Source organism: Salvelinus fontinalis, chromosome 5 (assembly GCF_029448725.1).
Source record: "Salvelinus fontinalis isolate EN_2023a chromosome 5, ASM2944872v1, whole genome shotgun sequence".
Lineage (NCBI taxonomy): Eukaryota > Metazoa > Chordata > Actinopteri > Salmoniformes > Salmonidae > Salvelinus > Salvelinus fontinalis.
In genome coordinates, this window is record NC_074669.1 from 17,911,954 (window position 1) to 17,938,445 (window position 26,492).

The 26,492-nt window shown below is 45.6% G+C and overlaps 1 protein-coding gene across 1 annotated transcript in view; it reads left to right on the plus strand.

Annotated features, from left to right (window-relative positions):
• Positions 1-26,492, plus strand: part of LOC129855245 (ephrin type-B receptor 1-like) — a 176,483-nt gene that overhangs the window by 43,526 nt on the left and 106,465 nt on the right. The window contains exon 3 of the mRNA XM_055922679.1: positions 24,560-25,244. Coding sequence (XP_055778654.1) covers positions 24,560-25,244 — 685 coding nt within the window. The remainder of the gene's footprint in view (positions 1-24,559; positions 25,245-26,492) is intronic.

Sequence of the window (26,492 nt, forward strand, 5' to 3'; positions counted from 1 at the left end):
CATGGTCGCTGCCCATATCATTGCATAATGCAGAAAATACACGAGAGTTCAGGGCCTTGCTTTAATAAAGTTAATCATTTTAACTGTTGTGTCCAAAACGTCTTTCATGCTGTCAGGCATTCCCTTGGCAGCAAGAGCCTCTCGGTGGATGCTGCAGTGTACCCAAGTGGCGTAGAAAGCAATTGCTTGCACGCGTGTTACCATTCCACTACTGTATGTCTCCCTGTCATGGCTTTTGTGCCATCAGGACAGATATCAACATATCCATCAGTACAGATACCAACATATCTTGATCGCCAAAGCCCATTTGATGTCATAAAGCTACCCAGTACTTTAAAAATATCCTCTCCTGTTGTCCTGGTTTCCAGTGGTTTGGATGTCTTCCTTCATTGACCCCCGATAAACGTAACGGACATATACCAGGAGCTGTGCCAGGCCCGCCATGTCTGTTGACTCATCCAGCTGTAACGTATTTAATTGACTGACTTGTATGCAAAGCAGTAATTGTTTCAAAACATCTCCTGCCATGTCACTGATGTGTCGTGAAACAGTGTTGTTTGATGAAGACATTTTCTGTATAGTTTCTTTGGCCTTTTCCCCCAGAATTGTCCCAGCCATATCGGCGGAAGCAGGAATATTTAAGTCCTACACAATAGTATGGGGCTTGCCTGTCCTAGCCACTCGGTAGCTCACCATATAAGGCGCTTCTAGCCCCTTCTTATTAATGGTATCTGTTGCTTTTATACATGTCTTGCTACTCAAAAGTCATCTTTATTCACGCTCAGGCTTATTTTTCAAATTGTCATGTTTCGTTTCTAAATGTCTGCGCAAGAGTGAAGGTTTCCCGCGATAGAGTAACGGTTAATGTGATTGGATGTTAATTATTTGACTAGGCTACCTGTATTTGACATTGTGTTATTTCGCTGAACACTAAATGGTTACACTTTATTTTTGGCAGTGAAACGAGGATACTCAGGTGAGAAAAAAAACTCACCCAAATGTATAGCCTCGTTGGAAAATATAAATGTACTGTTTGAAAATTTGAAGAAAGAAAATGTAAAGAAAAAAAAATTGCCCGTACCCCCGACTGCCTTGCGCTTACCCCTGGGGGTACGCATACCCCAGTTTGGGAATATTTGCTCTACACTAGAGTTGCTTGTTATGTCACATAAACAAAATTTAGGTGAACTATTCGAATTTTAGCACCATGAAATGCCGGAGCGATTTCTGCATCGTGCATCTGTAAGAAAGTGAAAACACTTCTGGGGGTTTCAATGCATGTAAAAGGCAGCATCAAAACTCGAAAAACAGTTATCTCATACAATCCATGATTTAGAAATGCAAATGGTTTATAGCCTAAATATTGATTGATGATAAGGGTCTATGCAGAATATTTTCTGTAGATTTCTACCTTTTTTTCTACCTTTTTTTCAATACTTTATTTATACAGATTACAAACAGGAGAGGCAATAACTGGTACATTTGGTTTAAAATTTACCCACTCAACCACACAGCCACATTGTAAGAAATTATTCTGGGGTTAATTGAAATTGACAACAACAACAAAAAATAACCAACATATACTTTATAAAAATGAATGCAAGTCATGCAGAGCCCGTTGGCTAGCGGTAACTCACCCAGTTTAGACACCTCACCCCTCTCCCCACTGAAGACCGGGGTTATCTGTCTCGCACCTATCTGCATCTCTGTCATTTCAGAACTATCTCAATAAAGTGCCAAATACCCCAAAAGTATATTATATTATATTTGTTAATTTCATTTTAACAAAATAATATAAGAATAAATCCAACATAATATGTTGGTCAAAATGTAAGTGTCTTTCATAACCTTTCTGAACCACCCACCCACCCATCCCGGAATTGTCATCAGCAACGCTGAATAGCATAGCGCCACAGTCAAATAATATTACTAGAAAATATTCATATTCATGAAATCACAAGTGCAATATTGCAAAACACAGCTTAGCCTTTTGTTAATCCACCTGTCATCTCAGATTTTGAAATTATGCTTTACAGCGAAAGCAATACAAGCGTTTGTGTAAGTTTATCGATCGCTCGACAAAACATTAAGTACACTTAGCATCAGGTAACTTGGTCACGAAAATCAGAAAAGCAATCAAATGAATCGTTTACCTTTGAAGATCTTCGGATGTGTTCACTCACGAGACTCCCAGTTAGACAACAAATGTTCCTTTTGTTCCATAAAGATATTTTTTATATCCAAATAGCTCTGTTCGTTTGGTGCGTTATGCCCAGGAATCCACCGGAAAGAGCGGTCACGACAACGCAGACAAAAATTCCAAATTATATCCATAATGTCCACAGAAACATGTCAAACGTTTTTTATAATCAATGCTCAGGGTTTTTTACAAATATCTATTCGATAATTTATCAACCGGGACTGTTGGTTTTTCACTAGGACCGGGAGTAACAATGGCTGCCTTTCTCTTTTGCGCACAACTCACTCTGAGAGCCCCCACCTATCCACTTACGCAATGTGGTCGTTCACGCTCATTTTTCAAAATAAAAGCCTGAAACTATGTCTAAAGGCTGTTGACACCTTAGGGAAGCCATAAAAAAAGGAATCTGGTTGATATCCCTTTAAATGGGTGATAGGGATGCATAAGAACAGAGAGGTTTCAAAAACAGGGGCACTTCCTGATTGGATTTTCCTCAGGTTTTAGCCTGCAATATCAGTTCTGTTTAACTGACAGACAAAATTTTGACAGTTTTGGAAACTTTAGAGTGTTTTCTATCCTAATCTGACATTTATATGCATATTCTAGTTTCGGGGGCTGAGAAATAGGCCGTTTCAAATGGGTACGTTTTTTAGCCAAAAACGAAAATACTGCCCCCTATAATTTATGTCATAACCAACGAGAGAACATTTTGTGATTGAACTCATTGGAAGTCTGGTTTTTCTCACCTTGCATTTCCTATCTTCCTAAGTGACTCTGTTTTTAGATGATTGTGGGTAATAATAGTTTTTTGACTTTATGATTCTGTCACATGTTGTATGCATGTTTGAAGAAAGAGAAGAATACTTCTATGTTAGTATTAAGCTTGTTGTGCCATGATGTGTAATTGACAGAGGTGGGACCAAGTCATTGTTTCACAAGTCACAAGTAAGTCTCAAGACTTAGCAGTCAAGTCCCAAGTCAAGACAGGCAAGTCCGAGTTAAGACTCAAGTCAAGACCGTCAAGTATCAAGTCAAGTCTCAAGTCCTAAACTTTGAGTTTCGAGTCCTAAACAAGTCATAATGTGCTCTTCACCAAATGTAATACCATTTCATATTTTTAACAAGAGTAATAGTATATTACATTTACGCAAATCATGAATGCTTTTAAAAATATCTATGTATTTATTACTTTCCAAATAAACGTTATATTTCCATGGAAATACATGGGTAGCCATGAGAAAGACACACCCCCCCAATAGTGATCGACTATCGAGGATTGCTATGGGGCGCAATCGGGCGATGTAGGCTTGCACACAATTGCCCAATCTTAACACACACACACACACACACATACTCTCTCTGTGTGGTTACAGTAGGCTAACGTATGTCAATGGTTTTAGGAACAGCAGTAACAACAGGCAGGATTTAGGATACCAACTGCCTAGCCAGTTGTAGCTCAATTTTATTTTATTTTTTTTATTTCACCTTTATTTAACCAGGTAGGCTAGTTGAGAACAAGTTCTCATTTGCAACTGCGACCTGGCCAAGATAAAGCATAGCAGTGTGAACAGACAACAACACAGAGTTACACATGGAGTAAACAATAAACAAGTCAATAACATGGTAGAAAAAAGAGAATCTATATACAATGTGTGCAAAAGGCATGAGGTAGGCAATAAATCGAATAATTACAATTTAGCAGATTAACACTGGAGTGGTAAATCATCAGATGATCATGTGCAAGAAGAGATACTGGTGTGCAAAAGAGCAGAAAAGTAAATAAATAAAAGCAGTATGGGGGTGAGGTAGGTATATTGGGTGGGTAGTTTACAGATGGACTATGTACAGCTGCAGCGATCGGTTAGCAATCTTGGATGCAATGATCATGTTCCCACACTGACTGACTGTGTGGAGGCTTATTGATTTAACGTTACGCTACCCTACATGATACACTAGTAAAGTAATAAAATATATAGCTGTTGGCTATATTAGCCACGACTTACCGTTCTTTATGCAGCTTCAAATGTCGAACAAAGTTGGAAATTGTTGAGCCTCCGTCTGTAATTTTCTTCCTGCATGTTTTGCAAGTTGCAATCCATTTTTTGTTGATACAGCGTCGTCTTTATATCTGAAAATAATAATTTTGGGTATCATCTTTCCAAGGGCTCCATCTGAATTCACCCGCCGACGTTCCTCTGCACTACCACGCACAACTGTTTCTCAGCTGGCACAATTTGATTGGCTGCTGTCCAATTCAAACTGTAATCAGTTAAATGAAGAGTTGATGCGCTGCACACTTTTTTAATAGCATCATTTTTAATATTTGGGCTTAGGGAGGGTATCAAGTCAGTTTGGGGAGGGTATCAAGTCAGTTTGGGGAGGGTATCAAGTCAGTTTGGGGAGGGTATCAAGTCAGGTCGAGTCATAAGGCTCAAGTCCAAGTCACGAGTCATTGGTGTTAAAGTCAAAGTCGAGTTGCAAGTCATCATACTTGTGACTCGAGTCTGACTCGAGTCCATGTCATGTGACTCGAGTCCACACCTCTGGTAATTGATAATGATAAACGGATATCAAAACCGTCAGGCAAATTGACATTCATTGAGGACAGCACCCATTCCCACATTTGTGATTGTCAATGGAAGAGGCAAGTGTAGAATCCTGAATTCTCTCAGCCAGGTAGTGCTGGTGGTTTCAACACTGCTTGACAATGCCTGCCAAAATGGTCAATTATCAAATTCAGAAAACAATGTTAAACATTAACAAGTTAAGAAGAAACACTTCAGAAGAAGAGATCTAATTCCGTATTAGACAGGATTAAAAACATAATGGTGTTTAAAAGCTTTAGAGAGAGGAAACAACATCAAATGAGAAGGTATCTAATTCTGCTCTAAGCAGGGCTTGAATCACCTAAATAGTTTTTTTCAATCTTTTCTGTTAGTGCTCCCAGTCACTGGCAAGGTGTTGCACAACACTTGATTAAGTGGTGTTACAACACACTATGTAATGTTTCAAAATATCTCAGGATTATGTGTTTCCATACTCCAGTAAAGTTACGTTTTCCTCTCTTTGAAGATGTTGGCAGCTCGGTTGCCACTAGTTTTGCGTTTCCAAAGCACTTCATTTTAACAGTGTATTGTTGATAATTCCACCCGGAAGGATGTAGTTACACACATTGGTTGTAATTTGATGCTTAGTCTAGGATATGTAATTCTTCAAATTTAAATTGTTACAAAAGCTACAAACAATCTCATTAAATCCCTGTTAACAATAAAACACTGTTAGGCCTAGTTTTCCTTGGTGAAGGAAAGTCACACTCAGTGAGACTGAGTACACAACGCCAGTGCAGAGCTCAGAGCTACCACATTGAAGATGCTATCGGAGGAGACGATGACCCACTAGCATTGGGGAGAGGAAATGAAGGTTGTTTTCCACTCATGACCAATGTTGCCTGAAAGTACCTGTGCATCTGTACAACAACCACTCTGTCTGAATGTCTTTTCAGTACAGCAGGCAATATTGTCACTCAACACTCACTAAGTCTTCTAAAACCAGAAAATGTGAATATGCTCATTCTCCTTGCCAGAAACCTTTAGGTAGACCTAAGACATGCTAAAAAACAACTAGAACTTATTGTTCTTTATTGCAATTTATTATTTAATTTTAAATGGAGCCTATATTAAAATCCAGATGCATATTTTTCGAAAGACACATCCTATAGAACAGGCTAAAATATTTTCTAAGAAACTGGGCATAAGATGTTGATTTATCCGTAGTCAATGACATTGGAGCACTGAAGAGGGGCTTTTGCTTTTGCTCTCCTAACAGGTGCTGCGGGGACGTAGTGTCCCCATGAGTGGTTGCACCATAAGCCAATCAAGCGCAACAAGAGAAGACCAAAGACACCTACGCTCTGTACTTTCCTCTGTCTGCCCCTCCACTACAGAAAGCACATAGCGAGGCTAAAACAGCTGCATTTTGATGCTGCCTTACTCAACGAAAAATTTACCAAAACAATAATACAATGGGAAAGGGACCGCGTATCCTTCATTAGATCAAGCAATTATTTTAATAAAATGTTTTTTTTTGCTTACTGATATGATATATTGTTGTGACATGAAATAATAGAATTGCATGCACATCTCCTGGATATTGGTGTGGCTCTGTTTGTTTTCTATATTTCCTAACTCCTCATTCATACTGTAGGCGCTGGCTGGTAGCCTGGTTTAGAGTGTTCTGTGCCATGTTAAGTGGGGAGAGAGGATGTGCATCCGCTGTGTCTCATGCAATACCCCAAGGGTATACTTTAGTCTGAGCACACTTAGATTCCAATTTCAAGCTTGCCAAAAGATTAATTAAAACGCTTAGATCTCGCTCTGAACAATTAAGTTCTACTTATGTGCTACAATAAGGGAAACATTAAACATCAGAATTGGTCAAATCCAGAGGAGGAAAAGAAATACCAGAGGTCCTTATTTGCATGATCAGTTGTGAGAGCATTAACGTGCCATTTTTTTACACTCAAGATTAGATTCTGATGATTATATGTACATGTCATTAAGATTAATTAAAATTCACAAAACAGTGCCATATTCAGATTGACAGATTGACATTGATAGTGATTTAAATTGCATTTCCAAATGATAGTAAGTCTCATACTTGATCGATTCACACTTGATGATTATAGGAACTGATTCTGTTTTTTTTATATAGATAAAAAGTAATTTAAACTTATTTATTTTACAAAATGGAAAATTAATAATGTTCTGCAAAATTAGGCGCATTTAGGCCCTTGGGGTTTGCTGTTTATGGGAATTTAATTAGTGAGATTAATTGAAATGAATATAGATTATATGCAGCAATATTCAAATTTATTTTACAGATGAATGATCAGCAGCAACAGGAAATGTGAAAATAGTTCATGACAATTTTTGTTGGAGTTGATACATTTTTCGTAAGGGAAAATCTAGTTTGAAATTTTAAATTTAAAAATACCAACTTCAGAAACATTTTAAACACCAAATACACTACCATTTTTTATTTCCTGCATTTTGTTGAAGAAGAGTTCTCCTGCAACAGGGTGATCAAATTGAGATCCTACATCTCTAATTGGGTGTGGTTTCAGACTGCCCCCTGTCAGCAAGTCATTTGGGCTCCCGAGTGGCACAGCAGTCTAAGGCACTGCATCTCAGTGCTAGAGGCCCTGGTTTGATCCCAGGCTGTATCACAACCGGGATTGGGAGTTCCATAGGGCAGTGCACAATTGGCCCAGCGTCGTCTGGGTTAGGGTAGGGGTAGGTCGTCATTGTAAATAAGAATTTGTTCTTAATTACTGACTTGCCTAGTTAAATAAAAAGTCAATAATATCTTTGACATTATGACGAAACAGTTTTTTAAAAATTGTCCCTCTCATTTTCATCAGGTACTCTGAGTAAAACCAGCATTTTGTTTTTATAGTCTTCTACTCCTATGGACACTGAGTCCCTATAGACAACAGAGGGAGATGAGGAGATAGCAGGGGTTTTCAAAATTGTAGGTTATAAAGTGAAGAACAGTGAGGTTTCTTCCTTCAGATAAATTGAGTGTGTGGTGAAATACAGGCATGACCCGGAGCTAGATGCTCTGTTAGATTAAACGTTTAGTGGGTCAGAGAGAAACAATGAATTGAGAAGATTGAACTGGGCACTCGTGTGATGGTGTGTACGGGATGTACAGAGATTTGGGTGAGTGTGGGAAAGAAGTGGGAACAGAGGAGACTGCCTGTGGAGCGCCTGTACCCCTCCATCATCCCTCCATCCTCTGATCTACAGGGAGAACTCGCTATGGAGTCAGAGTTTATCCCTCGCTCACATTCCCACCACACTCCTCTACACCTATCCTTCTTATAAAGTCTGCTCTTCTTCCTCCCAGAAAACATGCATGACATGGATGTGGATCATTACTTGTTTAACCTGGGGATGGTGTATTAGAATCAAAAGTTAGATTAGACTCTTGTATCTGTTCCTGATGCTACACAGACATTTATAGCCAGGTTCTAACTTCAGTCAAGAACCCACTGCAATTGTATCTAATATATTCTACCATTACATACAGTACATACTATAATTCATTCAGTGACCAGTGTATTAGGTACACCCATCTAGTACAAGGTCGGACACACATTTTCCTCCAGCACAGCCTGAATTCTTCAGGGCATGGAAACTTTGCTGAATTGGTATCAAGGGACCTAACATGTGCCAGGAAAACGTTCCCTACACCATTACACCACCGCCACCAGCCTATACTGTTGACACCAGACAGAATGGGGCCATGGGCCCATGCTGCTTACGCCAAACAGGGATTTGTCGGACCAGGCAATATTTTTCCACTAAATTGCGTGTTGGGGATCGTGTGCACACTGGAACCACTTCTTCTTGTTTTTAGCTGATAGGAGTGGAAGCTGGTGTGTTCGTTTGCTGCAGTAGCCCATTTGTGAGAAGGACTTACGAGTTGTGCCTTTTGAGATGGCGTTCTGCACACCACTGTTGTATTTGCCTGTTTGTAGCCCGCCTGCTAGCTTGCACTGCCATTCTCCTTCGATCTTTCATCAACAAGCTATTTTCGCCCACAGGACTGCCACTGACTGGATGTTTTTTGTTTGTCGCACCATTCTTGTAAACCCTAGACACTGTCATGCATAAAAAGCCCAGTAAAGCGACCGTTTCTGAGATCCTGGAACCGGTGCACCTGGCACCGACTGCTTAGGTCACTGGTTTTGCCCATTCTAACAGAATGCCTCGATGCCTGTCTGCCTGCTTTATATAGCAAGCCATGCCCACTTGACTCATAGTCTGTAGGAGCTAACCATTTTCTAATTGAAAACCCTCCCACCAGAAATTACTGTTCTTTACACAGACACACACACAAAGAAACCAATGCATTTTTACACACACAAACACACAGGATGTATTTCAGATCTGTAAAGACCAGAGCATATTGAGCACTCTGTTATGACTAGTTGATTTTAAGTACTGATTTTCTGTTTTTGAGCCCACAATATAACTCTCTGCTATGATAAGCTACAGGCCTGTATGAGTAGGAACAAACTGTTCCAAAACCCTGCTGTGTTCAAATAGCTTTTTGGTGTTTCATCCATCTTTCCTTTTAAAGCAATCTTTCTTTTTATTCATGATGAAAGAGGAACATACTGTATTCTCACTGAAGGAGAGATTCATTTCCAGCTACAGTGCATTCGGAAAGTATTTAGACCCTTTGACTTTAAAAAAAACATTTTGTTACATTACAGCCTTATTCTAAAATGCATTAAATTGTTTTTTTGTGTTTATTTTAGCAAATGTATAAACACATGTAAAAATTACATATGTATTCACACCCTTTACTCAGTACTTTGTTGAAGCACCTTGGGCAGCGATTACAGCCTTTTAATCTCTCTGGGTATGACGCTACAAGCTTCACACACGTATTTGGGGAGTTTCTCACATTCTTCTCTGCAGATCCCCTCAAGCTCTGTCATGCTGGATGGGGAGCGTCGCTGCACAGCTTTTTTCAGGTCTCTCCAGAGATGTTTGATCGGGTTCAAGTCCGGGCTCTGGCCGGGTCACTCAAGGATATTCAGAGGCTTGTCCCGAAGCCACTCCTGCGTTGTCTTGGCTGTGTGCTTAGGGTCGTTGTCCTGTTGGAAGGTGAACCTTCACCCCAGTCTGAGATCCTGAGCACTCTGGAGCAGGTTTTCATCAAGGATCTCTCTGTACTTTGCTCTGTTCATCTTTCCCTCGAACCTGACTAGTCTCCCAGTCCCTGCCCGCTGAAAAACATCCCCTAAGGCATGATGCTGCCACCACCATGCTTCACCGTAGGGATGGTGCCAGGTTTCCTCCAGATGTGACACTTGGCATTCAGGCCAAAGAGTTCAATTTAGGTTTCATCAGACCAGAGAATCTTGTTTCTCATGGTGTGAGAGTCTTTACGTGCCTTTTGGCAGACTCTGGGTGGGCTGTCATGTGCCTTTTAATGAGGTGTGGCTTCCATCTGGCAACTCAACCATATAGGCCTGATTAGTGGAGTGCTGCAGAGATGGTTGTCCTTCTGGAAGGTTCTCCCATTTCCACAGAGGAACTCTGGAACCATCGGGTTCTTGGTCACCTCCCTGACCAAGGCCCTTCTCCCCCGATTTCTCAGTTTGTCCAGTCGGCCAGCTCTAGAAAGAGTCTTGGTGGTTCCAAATTTCTTCCGTTTAAGAGTGATGGAGCCCACTGTGTTCTTGGGGACCTTCAATGCTGTAGAAATGTTTTGGTACCCTTCCCTAGATTTTGGCCTTTTTTTTTAGCTCTACGGGCAATTACTTCAACCTCATGGCTTGGTTTTTGCTCTAACATGCATTGTCAACTGTGGGACCTTAGATAGACAGGTGTGTGCCTTTCCAAATCATGTCCAATCAATTTAATTTACCACAGCTGGACTCCAATCAAGTTGTAGAAACATCTGAGTGATGATCATTGGAAACTGAATGCACCTGACCTCAATTTCAAGTCTCATAGCAAAGGGTCTGAATACTTATATACATTTCTAAAAACCTGTTTTTGTAACGGTCCTGACCAGTTTTATGTTGGTTTTGTATGTGTAATTGGTCAGGGCGTTAGTTTTGGGTGGGCAGTCTATGTTATCTGTTTCTATGTTGGTTTTGGTTGCCTGGTATGGCTCTTAATTAGAGGCAGGTGTTTTGCGTTCTCCTCTAATTAAGAGTCATATTTAGGTAGGGTGTTCTCACTGTTTGTTTGTGGGTGATTGCCTTCCGTGTTTGTGTTATGTTTGCACCATACGGAACTGTATACGGTTTGTTCGGTTTATGTAGTCTGTTTCCTATTCGTGCGTTCTTCGTGTCTATGTAAGTTCTTATGTTTAGGTCAGTCTACGTCGTTTGTTATTTTGTATCATTTCAAGTGTAGTTCGTGTTCGATTTTCGTCTTGTTTAATAAATATGTGTTCAAACTTCGCTGCGCCTTGGTTCCCTCAATACTCCTCCTTTTCCGAAGATGGAGAGGAGGAGGATCGCAGTTACAGAATCACCCACCATTCCAGAGCCAAGCAGCGGAGTAAATGGAGTAAGGGACAGGAAAAGAAGGAGCAATGGACATGGGACGATGTATTGGACGGAAAGGGTTGCTACACTTGGGAGGAGATCCTGGCTGGTAGGGATCGCCTCCCATGGGAACAGCTGGAGGCACTGAGGAGAGCAGAGGCTACCGGAGAGAGGAACCGGAGCTATGAGGGAACGTGTCTGGCACGGAAGCCCAAAAAGCCCGTAAGTAACTCCCAAAAATTTCTTGGGGGGGGGCTAGGAGGTAGTGGGCCAAGGGCAGGTAGGAGACCTGCGCCCACTTCCCAGGCTTACCGTGGAGAGCGGGAGTACGGGCAGGCGCCGTGTTACGCAGTAGAGCGCACGGTGTCTCCTGTACGAGTGCATAGCCCAGTGCGGGTTATTCCACCTCCCCGCACTGGTAGGGCTAGATTGGGTATTGAGCCAGGTGTCATGAGGCCGGCTCAACGCGTCTGGTCTCCAGTGCGTCTCCTCGGGCCGGCATACATGGCACCTGCCTTACGCATGGTTTCCCCGGTTCGCCTACATAGCCCGGTGCGGGTTATTCCACCTCCCCGCACTGGTCGGGCAACCGGGAGTATTCAACCAGGTAAGGTTGGGCAGGCTCAATGCTCAAGAGTGCCAGTACGCCTCCACGGTCCGGTATTTCCGGTGCCACCTCCCCGCCCCAGCCTAGTACCTACAGTGCCTACACTACGCACTAGGCTATCAGTGCGTCTCCTGCGCCCAGTTCCTCCTCCACGCACTCTCTCTGTAGTGCGTGTATCTAGCCCGGTGCCTCCAGTTCCGGCACCACGCACAAAGCCTCTTGTGCGTCTCCAGAGCCCTGAACACACTGTATATTCTCCCCCTACTAATCCTGATGTGCTTGTCCTCAGCCCGGTGTCACCAGTGCCGGTACCTCGCATCAGGTATAGAGTGGGCTTTGAGAATACAGTGTGCCCTGTCCCTGCTCCCCGCACTAGTAGGAAGGTGCTTATCCTTAGCCCGGTGCCTCCAGTTCCGGCACCACGCACCAGGTCTACAGTGCGCCGTATCCGGCCAGAGCCATCCGTCTCCCCAGCGCCATCTGAGCCATCCGTCTCCCCAGCGCCATCTGAGCCATCCGTCTCCCCAGCGCCATCTGAGCCATCCGTCTCCCCAGCGCCATCTGAGCCATCCGTCTCCCCAGCGCCATCTGAGCCATCCGTCTCCCCAGCGCCATCTGAGCCATCCGTCTCCCCAGCGCCGTCTGAGCCATCCGTCTGCCATGAGCCTGCAAAGCCGCCCGTCTGCCATGAGCCTGCAAAGCCGCCCGTCTGCCATGAGCCTACAGAGCCGTCCGCCAGACAGGAGCCGCTAGAGCCGTCCGCCAGACAGGAGCCGCTAGAGCCGTCCGCCAGACAGGATCTGCCAGAGCCGCCCGCCAGACAGGATCTGCCAGAGCCGCCAACCAGACAGGATCTGCCAGAGCCGCCAACCAGACAGGATCTGCCAGAGCCGCCAACCAGACAGGATCTGCCAGAGCCGCCAACCAGACAGGATCTGCCAGAGCCGCCAACCAGACAGGATCTGCCAGAGCCGCCAACCAGACTGGATCTGCCAGAGCCGCCAGCGAGCCATGAGCAGCCAGAGCCGCCAGCGAGCCATGAGCAGCCAGAGCCGTCAGCACGCCATGAGCGTCGAGAGCTGTCAGCCCGCCATGAGCGTCGAGAGCCGTCAGCCTGCCATGAGCGTCGAGAGCCGTCAGCCCGCCATGAGCGTCGAGAGCCGTCAGCCCGCCATGAGCGTCGAGAGCCGTCAGCCCGCCATGAGCGTCGAGAGCCGTCAGCCCGCCATGAGCGTCGAGAGCCGTCAGCCCGCCATGAGCGTCGAGAGCCGTCAGCCCGCCATGAGCGTCGAGAGCCGTCAGCCCGCCATGAGCGTCGAGAGCCGTCAGCCCGCCATGAGCGTCGAGAGCCGTCAGCCTGCATAGACCTGCCAGAGTCCCTCAGCCAGGATCTGTCAGAGTTTATCAGCCGGGACCTGCCCCTTGTCCCGGTGCTGCCCCTTATCCTGGTGCTGCCCCTTGTCCCGGTGCTGCCCCTTGTCCCGGTGCTGTCCCTTGTCCCGGTGATGCCCCTTGTCCCGGTGCTGCCCCTTGTCCCGGTGCTGCCCTTTGTCCCGGTGCTGCCCCTTCTCCTGGTGCTGGCTGTTTATTTAGGGGATGTGAGTTTTAGGGTGGGCATTGGGAGGGGAAGACAAAAACGGGGAGTGACTATGGTGGTGTGGGGACAGCGTCCAGAGCCGGAGCCACCACCGTGTTCAACTGCCCACCCAGACCCTCCCCTGGACTTTGTGCTGGTGCGCCCGGAGTTCGCACCTTGAGGGGGGGGTTATGTAACGGTCCTGACCAGTTTTATGTTGGTTTTGTATGTGTAATTGGTCAGGGCGTTAGTTTTGGGTGGGCAGTCTATGTTATCTGTTTCTATGTTGGTTTTGGTTGCCTGGTATGGCTCTTAATTAGAGGCAGGTGTTTTGCGTTCTCCTCTAATTAAGAGTCATATTTAGGTAGGGTGTTCTCACTGTTTGTTTGTGGGTGATTGTCTTCCGTGTTTGTGTTATGTTTGCACCATACGGAACTGTATACGGTTTGTTCGGTTTATGTAGTCTGTTTCCTATTCGTGCGTTCTTCGTGTCTATGTAAGTTCTTATGTTTAGGTCAGTCTACGTCGTTTGTTATTTTGTATCATTTCAAGTGTAGTTCGTGTTCGTTTTTCGTCTTGTTTAATAAATATGTGTTCAAACTTCGCTGCGCCTTGGTTCCCTCAATACTCCTCCTTTTCCGAAGATGGAGAGGAGGAGGATCGCCGTTACAGTTTTGGCTTTGTCGTTATGGGGTATTGTGTGTAGATTGCCGAGGAAAGTGTTTTATTTAATCCATTTTAGAATAAGGCTGTATCATAACAAAATGTGGAAAAAGTCAAGGGGTGTGAATACTTTTCTAATGCACTGTATGTCCACACTATCCAATCACACCCACCCCATCCCAGTATGTCTAAAGCAGGCATTCAAGATTCTAAGTTTCAAGTTTCAAAGTGTATTAGTCGTAGTTACGGGATATGCATGGTATACATGTTCTTACTTGTATGTTCCTTCTCGACAATGCAACAACAATAATAAATAATAAAATATAACAATACGACCATAAAGTAATAGAATAGAATAGAATAAACATTTTAGCATAAGTATAATACAGGAAGGCACAATTTATAGTCCAATATTTACATGTGTTTTGGGGAAGTAGGGGATGGGCGGCAATGTATAATAAGTCTGGTAGCAGCAGGTATGATGTGTGTGTATAGCACGAATGTATATATGTGTGTGTGTGTGTGTGTGTGTGTGTGTGTGTGTGTGTGTGTGTGTGTGTGTGTGTGTGTGTGTGTGTGTGTGTGTGTGTGTGTGTGTGTGTGTGTGTGTGTGTGTGTGTGTGGATGAATGAGAGTGTCTGGGCTAAGGTGTCAGAGCAGGTGGTCAGTCCAGTTCAAGTGTTCAGCAGTCTGATGTCTTGTGGAAATAAACTGTCTCTGAGTCTGTTGGTGTCAGACCTCATGCTAATATTTATATGTTTCTTGATTCCATTCTTTTACGTTTAGATTTGTGTGTATTGTTGTGTTTTGTTAGATACTACTGCACTGTTGGAGCTAGGAACACATGCATTAACGCCCGCAATAACATCTGCTAAATATGTGTTTGTGACCCCAAAAATGTGATTTGATTTGATACCGCCTGCCTGACGGTAAGGGAGAGAACAGCTCATGGCTGGGGTGTGTGGGGTCCTTGATGATGCTGCATACCTTCCTCAGGCACCGTTTTGAGTATTTAGTATGTCTTGGATGGGTGGGAGCACTCAAACCTTCCACGTTTTTCCTTCATAGACGACCCAGATCACAGTAATGAGGAGGAAGAGCACTCAAACAGACACCCCAGAGTTCACTAATTGAAACTAGTGGGCTCTCCTGCATATTCCCTCTATTGTGTCAGTCTATAAGAGACATCTAACTTCAATCAGCATCTGGCTGGGCTGGGGAGCATTGGGATGGGGAGCAGTGGAGCCTAGGATCTTTTCCCCCTGCTGTTTCATTTATACACACTCTGTTACCTCATTAGGGTTGATGCAGGTGAGTCTGTTGATTCAGACTGTGGTGCTGCCTGCCTGCCGCTGACGGTCCTCATTATCACGCCTCTCTTCTCTTCCCCTTCTCCTCTGCTCACAGTCACACAGACAGAGTAATCCTGAGAGATAGGTGGAGAACAGGAGAGAGGAGGTTAGAGAGGGAGGACACTTTTACTGGAACGAGGATGAACACAGTGGAAAATAGGAAAGACATGGTCCAGTCTGATCATCCATGTTCACTCACTATGAAAACACACAGCTTTTACAGTACCATACCATAGTACGGTATGCTGTATATGTATCAGATATCACAGTGGTTCCCAACCCCGGTACTCAAGTACCCCCAACAGTACACATTTCTATTGTAGTCCTGGACAACACACCTGATTCAACTTGTCAACTAATCATCAGGCCCTCAATGAGTTGAGTCAGGAGTGTTTGTCATGGATGACAACAAAACTGTGTGTTGTTGGGGGTATAGCATTTGATGTGGTGGATGTTTAGCATTTGATGTTTAAATTATTCACTCTCATATGCATTTACTCTCTAAATATACACATATGGATAGTACATCCAGCTCCAGGGGAGTGAATGTGGCTCTCAGGTTTATTTGTAGAAGTGAATAAAGCAGCGGGACCAGAGAAGTGCATTACAACTGAGGTGCGGCAGGACGCCCCATTATTTCCATTATGGACCAGAACCAATGAGGTGCAGCTGAATACTCTGTTATTTTGACCTGGTGGGGCCGAGGCAATGAGGTGCCATGGGATGCTTTCTTCTTCTCTATCTATCTGAGAGGAGCACAGAGAGGAGAGGACACACACCGTACATAGAGAGTGAGACACTGCATCTGCTCCCAGGGCTGCTTTGTTCTCTCTCAGAAAGCCATCCATACATCCATCCAGCCACCCCCTCACTCTCTTTAGCTGCCTGCCTGCCTGGCTAAGAGGTGACAGGGAAACAGCTTCATTTAATCATCTCCACTGATTGTGTTTGCTGGGACACTCACAACAAGGACATGACAGGTTTTTATTAGAAGCCCAATTAACACTACCTCTGCTTTCTGTTTGGACTTTTGTTAAAGATTGAGCACCCGGCTTCCTAGTTATTAGGATCTGGAGCAGCAACAGTTGAGACAGAATCAGTAGCCTAGAAAGTAATCTAGATCAGGTGCAAAACAGGTGATTTTTTTTTTACAGTGCAGGTGATGGAGAGGACTGGATCCAAAGATGTAGCCTATTTATCAAATATAAAAATAAAAAATATGAAAAATAGTGGGTGACGAAAAACATAAACGTTTTGCCACTAGTAATATTATCTCAACTCGAGGACAAAATGCAAAAGCGCTTCAAACACAGGACAAAACACCCATAAACTCACGCCTAGACAATCATAATTCTGATTGAGGAGAACAGTCATGCCCTAACCTGGCATAATCCATTCACACCTTTAAACAGGGAAATTCTTAATGAACATTGATGTTACACTTCAAAGGCAATACTAGCCTATAGCATGATTCACACCATAATGGCATTATTTTACCTGTTAATGAAAACAAAGACTTAATTAACATAAATATTAGTGTTTACAACAAACAATTAAATTACCTCTTAACCTGGATAAACCAAAAACGAAAGGCCCGTAAACTGTGGTTAAAAGTCGTGCTTGACCAGCGCACACTCACCAAGGACCAATTCTTGGCGTTACAAAACTAAGAAATACTAACGCTTAACATTTAGTTTGTTCTTTTAGCTACATATTATAATACAACATGTTTGATGGGACTAGCGATTGCATAGTTATAGGTTAGCAGTAAGAATTATCAACAATGTTTGTAGCAAACACTTCTGTTTCTGTGGGGAGAAATTGTGGGAAATAAATGGCCAGCGTCACTTGACAATAGCTCACAGGCAAATCGTCACAGCTTCATTTAGGTGCAAATGTATTAAAACGTGTTTACCTAGTGCAAATGTGTTTAGATTAATTTTGTAGGTCTACACTTGTAGATTGGTGAAAATCCACTTAGAATTAGTGAAGGATATATTTTACCATAATATGTCTTCAATCTGACAACATTATCATCTGAATGCTATAGGCCCATAAGTGTATCTAATGGGTCTAACCAAGGTAGCAAGCCTTACATCACCACTCGGAATACTATAAGCAGGGTAGGGAAGTACCGCTGTATGAAATTGATTACAAAAAAAACTCTAATCCGTTACATTACCAGCAAAAATATTTTAATCAGATTACAGATACTTTTGAAAAACTAGATGATTAATTCCAGGATTACTTTTGTTTTCTCAATGACATTCAAATCAGCATTGAAAAAAGGGACAAATGTACACTACTGGTCAAAAGTTTTCGAACACCTACTCATTCAAGGTTTTCTTTATTTTTACTATTTTCAATATTGTAGAATAATAGTGAAGACCTCAAAACTATGAAATAACACATGGAATCATAATTAAACAAATCAAAATATATTTGATATTGTAAAGGCAGTCATTGTTGTTCTCCTCCTCAAACGAGGAGGAGCATGGATCGGACCAAGATGCGGATTGGTGATTAATCATACTTTTAATGAAAAACAGCAAACAAGACACTACAAACTACAAAACAACAAACGTGACTAACCTTCAACTGTCCTGTGAGGACACAGGAACAAACACCCACAAAAGCCTACTGCCTATGGCTACCTTAAATCTGGCTCCCAATCAGAGACAAATGAATGACAGCTGTCTCTGATTGAGACCCAATCTAGGCAGCCATAGACATAACTAGACAACCTAACAAACACTATCCCATACACATACAACACCCATGGACTAACCAAACACACACAACATACAATGCCCACCCCAACTCACGCCCTGACCAACTAAACATAATCAAAATAACATAAAAATAGGTCAGGAACGTTACAGAACCCCCCCCTCAAGGTGCGAACGCCGGGCGCACCAGCACAAAGTCCAGGGGAGGGTTTGGGTGGGCAGTTGACCACGGTGGTGGCTCAGGCTGAGGGCGAGGTCCCCACCCCACCATAATCAATCCCCGCTTCTTTATCCCCCTCCCAATGACCACCCTCCCACTAACCCCACCTAAATGAAGGGGCAGCACCGGGATAAGGGGCAGCACCGGGATAAGGGGCAGCACCGGGACAAGGGGCAGCACCGGGACAAGGGGCAGCACCGGGACAAGGGGCAGCACCGGGATAAGGGGCGGCAGGTCCTGGCTGAGGGACTCCGGCAGGTCCGGGCTGAGGGACTCCGGCAGGTCCGGGCTGAGGGACTCCGGCAGGTCCGGGCTGAGGGACTCCGGCAGGTCCGGGCTGAGGGACTCCGGCAGGTCCGGGCTGAGGGACTCCGGCAGCTCCGGACTGTAGGGCAGCTCCGGACTGTAGGGCAGCTCCGGACTGTAGGGCAGCTCCGGACTGTAGGGCAGCTCCGGACTGTAGGGCAGCTCCGGACTGTAGGGCAGCTCCGGACTGGCGGGCGTCTCTGGCAGCTCCTGACTGGCGGGCGTCTCTGGCAGCTCCTGACTGGCGGGCGTCTCTGGCGGCTCCTGACTGGCGGGCGTCTCTGGCGGCTCCTGACTGGCGGGCGTCTCTGGCGGCTCCTGACTGGCGGGCGTCTCTGGCGGCTCCTGACTGGCGGGCGTCTCTGGCGGCTCCTGACTGGCGGGCGTCTCTGGCGGCTCCTGACTGGCGGGCGTCTCTGGCGGCTCCTGACTGGCGGGCGTCTCTGGCGGCTCCTGACTGGCGGGCGTCTCTGGCGGCTCCTGACTGGCGGGCGTCTCTGGCGGCTCCTGACTGACGGACGGCTCTGGCGGCTCCTGACTGACGGACGGCTCTACTGGCTCGGGACAGACGGGCTGACTCAGATGGCGCTGGGCAGACAGATGGCTCAGACGGCGCTGGGCAGACAGATGGCTCAGACGGCGCTGGGCAGACAGATGGCTCAGACGGCGCTGGGCAGACAGATGGCTCAGACGGCGCTGGGCAGACAGATGGCTCAGACGGCGCTGGGCAGACAGATGGCTCAGACGGCGCTGGGCAGACAGATGGCTCAGACGGCGCTGGGCAGACAGATGGCTCAGACGGCGCTGGGCAGACAGATGGCTCAGACGGCGCTGGGCAGACAGATGGCTCAGACGGCGCTGGGCAGACAGATGGCTCAGACGGCGCTGGGCAGACAGATGGCTCAGACGGCGCTGGGCAGACAGATGGCTCAGACGGCGCTGGGCAGACAGATGGCTCAGACGGCGCTGGGCAGACAGATGGCTCAGACGGCGCTGGGCAGACAGATGGCTCAGACGGCGCTGGGCAGACAGATGGCTCAGACGGCGCTGGGCAGACAGATGGCTCAGACGGCGCTGGGCAGACAGATGGCTCAGACGGAGCTGGGCAGACAGATGGCTCAGACGGAGCTGGGCAGACAGATGGCTCAGACGGAGCTGGGCAGACGGGCCGTTCAGGCACCGCTGGGCAGACGGCAGACTCTGGCCGGCTGAGACACACTATAGGCCTGGTGCGTGGTACCGGAACTGGAGGTACCGGGCTGAGGGCACGCACCTCAGGGCGAGTGCGGGGAACAGGAACAGGGCACACTGGACTCTCGTGGCGCACTCTAGGCCTGGTGCGTGGTACCGGAACTGGAGGTACCGGGCTGAGGGCACGCACCTCAGGGCGAGTGCGGGGAGAAGGAACAGTGCGTCCAGGGCTCTGGAGACGCACAGGAGGCTTGGTGCGTGGTGCCGGAACTGGAGGCACCGGGCTGGAGACACGCACCATAGGGAGAGTACGTGGAAGAGGAACAGGGCTCTGGAGATGCACTGGAAGCCTGGTGCGTGGTGTAGGCACTGGTGGTACTGAGCTGGGGTGGGAAGGTGGCGCCGGATATACCGGACCGTGAAGGAGGACACGTGCTCTTGAGCACCGAGCCTCCCCAACCTTACCAGGTTGAATGGACCCCGTAGCCCTGCCAGTGCGGCGAGGTGGAATAGCCCGCACTAGGCAATGCAGGCGAACCGGGGACACCACCTGTAAGGCTGGTGCCATGTACACCGGCCCGAGGAGACGTACTGGAGACCAGATACGTTGGGCCGGCTTCATGGCATCCGGCTCGATGCCCAACCTAGCCCTCCCAGTGCGGCAAGGTGGAATAGCCCGCACTGGGCTAAGCACGCGTACTGGGGACACCGTGCGCTTTACCGCATAACACGGTGTCTGACCAGTACGACGCCCTCTTACTCCACGGCAAGCCCGGGGAGTTGGCTCAGGTATCCAACCCGGCTTCGCCACACTCCCCTTTAGCCCCCCCCCAAGAAATTTTTGGGTGAGCCTCTCGGGCTTCCGTGCTAGCCGCGTACCCTCATACCTGCGCTCCTGGGCTGTGGCTGCCTTCTTCTCCTCCCGAGAGCGGCGATTCTCTCCCACCTTAGCCCAGGGTCCTTCTCCATTGAAAATTTGCTCCCAACTCCATTCCTCTTCTCTCCATTGCTTTAGTTCTTGTTCTCTCTCCTCAATCCGCTTGGTCCTGTTGTGGTGGGTGTTTCTGTAAAGGCAGTCATTGTTGTTCTCCTCCTCAAACGAGGAGGAGCATGGATCGGACCAAGATGCGGATTGGTGATTAATCATACTTTTAATGAAAAACAGCAAACAAGACACTACAAACTACAAAACAACAAACGTGACTAACCTTCAACTGTCCTGTGAGGACACAGGAACAAACACCCACAAAAGCCTACTGCCTATGGCTACCTTAAATCTGGCTCCCAATCAGAGACAAATGAATGACAGCTGTCTCTGATTGAGACCCAATCTAGGCAGCCATAGACATAACTAGACAACCTAACAAACACTATCCCATACACATACAACACCCATGGACTAACCAAACACACACAACATACAATGCCCACCCCAACTCACGCCCTGACCAACTAAACATAATCAAAATAACATAAAAATAGGTCAGGAACGTTACAGATATTTGATATTCCTCAAATAGCCACCCTTTGCCTTGATGACAGCTTTGCTCACTCTTGTCAGTCTCTCAACCAGCTGAATGAGGTAGTCACCTGGAATGCATTTCAATTAACAGATGTGCCTTCTAAAAAGTGAATTTGTGGAATTTCTTTATTTAATCCGTTTGAGCCAATCAGTTGTGTTATGATAAGGTAGAGGGGGTATATAGAAGATAGCCCTAATTGGTAAAACACCAAGTCCATATTATGGCAAGAACAGCTCAAATAAGCAAAGAGAAACGGCCGTCCATCATTACTTTGAGACATGAAGGTCAGTCAATACGGAACATTTCAAAAACGTTGAAAGTTTCTTCAAGTGCAGTCGCATAAACCATCAAGCGCTATAATGAAACTAGCTCTCATGAGGACCGCTACAGGAATGGAAGACCCAGAGCTACCTCTGCTGCAGAGGATAAGTTCATTGGAGTTACCAGCCTCAGAAATTGCAGCCCAAATAAATGCTTCACAGAGTTCAAGACACAGACACCTCTCAACATCAACTGTTCAAAGGTGACTGTATGAATCAGTCCTTCATGGCCGAATTGCTGCAAAGAAACCACTACTAAAGGACACCAATAATAAGAAGAGACTTGCTTGGGCCAAGAAACATGAGCAATGGACATTAGACCGGTGGAAATTTGTCCTTTTGGTCTGGAGTCTAAATAGGAGACTTTTGGTTCATACCGACATGTTGTTGTGAGACGCGGTGTGGGTGAATGGATGATCTATGCATGTGTATTTTCCACCGTAAAGCATGGAGGAGGAGGTGTTATGGTGTGGGGGTGCTTTGCTGGTGACACTGTCCGTGATGTATTTAGAATTCTAGGCACACTTAACTAGCATGGCTACCACAGCAATCTGCAGCGATACGCCATCCCATCTGTTTTGGGCTTAGTGGGACTATCATTTGTTTTTCAACAGGACAATGTCCCAACACACCTCCAGGCTGTGTAAGGGCTATTTTACCAAGAAGGAGAATGATGGAGTGATGCATCAGATGACTTGCCCTCCACAATCACCCGACCTCAACCAAATTGAGATGTTTTAGGATGAGTCGGACTGCAGAGTGAAGGAAAAGCAGCCAAAAAGTGCTCAGCATATGTGGGAACTGCTTCAAGATTGTTGGAAAAGCATTCCAGTTGAAGCTGGTTGAGAGAATGCCAAGAGTGTGCATAGCTGTCATCAAAGCAAAGGGTGGATATTTTAAGGGTGGATATATATAAATTATATTTGGATTTGTTTTAGACTTTTTTGGTTACTACATGTTTCCATATGTGTTATTTCATAGTTTTGATGTCTTCACTATTATTCTACGATGTAGAAAATAGTAAAAAATAAAGAAAAACCCTTGAATGAGTAGTGTACATTTTTTTCTGCCAGAGCGAGCCTGACCACCAGTCAGAGATGACTATGATGACACACCAAATGCATTTGATGGATTGCGGGAAAAGAGCAGGAATTGATCCCAACAGTGGAGGTGTTATAATACCCAATCGTTTTTCCACCATTTATTTTTCCCATAGGGTATTTTAGAAACACTTTGGCAGTTTTAAAGCAAATGTTCTTGCAATTCTATATGTTTTGCTATGTCTAATGTGTACTCGTGATATTTGAGTGACTAAAGAAGTACAATAATATCTATGAGCCTAAAAACCGGAATTTAAAAAAACATTAGCTGACACGGGTTAGTTGATCTGGACATTTATGACAAGTCTATAAATAGCTATCTAAGCTATTCAATGACTGACATGACAAGAGGAACTGATGATGCACTACCCAATTTCGAAATTGCACCTTGTGCATTCTACTATTACAATGTTCAAGAATACAGTAAGTCCCTTTTTTTGGATTCTTAAGGCAGCCATCATGTTTGCTTGGTTAGGGAACAGTGGATGCATGGCACAGCAATTTATGTTGTGTGAAATAGGTCATCTTTGGATAGTGCGGACATGGATGGTCTCCTTAGCTTGGCTCTGGCTGCACTGAGCACCCCTCCTCCATCTCTCTCTCTCTGTGGCTGGTACCTGGCTGTATTAATGTCTGCTTGGTGTTGAAAGGGACAAGTCGCTCTAATTCTGATGAATGGTCAGCCCAACGAAGAGGCGCAGAGCGAAGGAGAGGCGCTGAGAAAAAATAGAAGGTTTAACTTGTGTCAGGGCTCTCTGTAAACTCATTAATCATCTCAGCTTTCTGTGATCTGCTCCTCCTGGCCACTATTTCAACAGCGTCTCCCACAATGCACCGCTCCAGTTCTCCCCAGTAGCCACAACTCACCACGTTACCTCTCGTTTCACACAACCCTTATGCATCACACATCCACACACCGTCATATCCATCTCTCCTCCCTGAAGAAGGCCTGGTTTGTTGGAGAATACAAGAACTCCCAGGGGGTTGGTGTGTAGTGTACTCTCCACTAGTGTTTCTGTATCCATGCCTTCCTTAATCTGCCAGACTATGGGCTGCTGTGGCCTTCGAGTGGGCCATCCCTTGGTCCAAGGAAATAAGGAGCTCATCATGTGGAGAAGTGGGCGTTTCAACATTATTAGGACTATTAGTAGATCATCATATTGCACATATACACAACACACACAACACACCCACATACACACTGCACACACACACATTTATGTAATGATTATGAAGGATTTACCAGTGGTGTTAATGCACAGTAGCAGTGTTCCTGGTCCGTCACAGAACTGGTAATGTGTGAATGAATTAATGTGTGAATTAATGGTGTAGGGAAAGCATTGGCTGTGCTTAAGTCTTATCAGTGTTTTATGGCCGGCTCACAGCCTCCTAATGTGTGTGTGTACTGCTTTAATGCTGACTCCATTAACTAGGCAGCTCATTTTGAGGCTATGGGCCATCCTTTCCCTCAGGCTCTAATTCAATACCACGTATAATCCAACGTCTGTAATGCACCAAATGTCCTAATGTGGTGAGGCCTTGCTCAGTCCTACCTGCCCAAGATTGATTTTAGTTGGACCACTTGTCTGTGGTTACCTGGCTGTGCCTGAGTGGATTGTGTTGATTGATTGAAGCCTTACTCTAACTTGTCTCTGTGTTTGTTGTGTGTGTGTGTGTATGTGTGTGTTCTCCACAGTGGGAGGAGGTGAGTGGTTACGATGAGAACCTCAACACCATCAGGACCTACCAGGTGTGTAACGTGTTCGAGCCCAGCCAGAACAACTGGCTCCTTACCACCTTCATCGACAGACGAGGGGCTCAGCGTGTCTATGTGGAGATGCGTTTCACTGTCCGTGACTGCAGCTCCATCCCCAGTGTCCCCGGCTCCTGTAAGGAGACCTTCAACCTCTACTACTACGAGACGGACTCGGTCATCGCCACCACCAAGGGAACCGCCTTCTGGATGGAAGCCCCTTACCTGAAGGTGGACACCATTGCGGCTGACGAGAGCTTCTCCCAGGTGGACTTCGGTGGACGATTGATGAAGGTCAACACGGAGGTGCGGAGCTTCGGCCCGCTGTCTCATAATGGTTTCTACCTGGCCTTCCAGGACTACGGGGCCTGCATGTCTCTGCTGTCCGTACGTGTCTTCCATAAGAAGTGCCCCAGCGTGGTGCAAAACTTTGCCAACTTCCCCGAGACCATGACGGGTGCCGAGAGCACCTCCTTGGTCATTGCCAGAGGCACGTGCATCACTAACTCAGAGGAAGTGGATTTTCCCATCAAGCTGTACTGCAACGGAGATGGAGAGTGGATGGTTCCCATCGGGAGCTGCACCTGCAAGGCTGGCTTTGAGCCAGACAACGGCAACGTCTGTAGAGGTGAGTTCAGTTCTCCTCACTTACAATAACCCCTATCACACTGGCGCTTTGTCTTACTGTGTCATACTGTTTTACGGAACATTTGAAGGCATTGTCTCACTGTGGAAACAGTGGTGAGGATAAATGAAGTAAGGACAGACACTGGAACAGACATTTTGTTTAGTCTGGCAATAAATACTGTCAGGGGATAGCTACTGTATGTGGGCGGCTAGCCAATCACAACTGTACCGAGGGATGACTGATTAGACCAGCAGCAGGCATTATATTTGAAAAGTTCATAATTGTAATAATTTTTTTCCATCAAGGGACAGAAAAGGTTGTTTTGTCTATTGCCAGTCAGAAGCACAGAGAGAGCCAGAAGCTGATTGTACTTTATTTTGTAAATTCTGGTTTTAAATTGTGGTTATTCTATGAAGAGTAATTTAATTATCATTATCATGCTAATAAAGTTATTCAAAGTTATTACGTTTTTCCATAAACTGTGTTCAGACCGATTTAGCTGTTTGGATTTTCCACTCTGCAGTATCTCCAGTGAACTACCTGCATGGAATGTTTTCCTCCCACAACACTATGTTCACAAATTACCATGTTTATCTTCTTCGTGTCATAGAAGGCGGACCTCTGTGTTCCATTCTTGACATTACTTCATTCAGGAAAGCGCACGCACACACACACACACACACACACACACACACACACACACACACACACACACACACACACACACACACACACACACACACACACACACACACACACACACACACACACACACACACACACACACACACACACTTTTAGACTCCCATATCTTCTCTCACTGATTGCTAGTCTGCCTGTGTGGAGACCAGATAAGATCGATCTGCAGCTATATGGGCTGATCAATAATATAGATATTAAACCCATCCACCTAATATGGAGCCTGTTTCTCAGATGACCTAGTGGAGTCCTTGGCTGGGGAGTGGTTGACTTCATTAGGCCTCTGAGGTGAGCATTTAGATCAGTTAAATAGTGGATCTGATTACTGTACTGACGGTCACATAAGGTATGTGTCATCCAATAGTGATTAAATGTTTTATCATGGAAATTAAAGTGTCACTATGTCTATATGAGAGGATATGGATATGATTTATATCTGCAGCAGATCATAGCCACTCTAATGTTGGAATAAGCTTGCCAGAACACGTGTATAATTTGTGAGTAAAATGTTGTAAAGGTGTTTATTTGGGCTAGTGTGACATGGTGCTG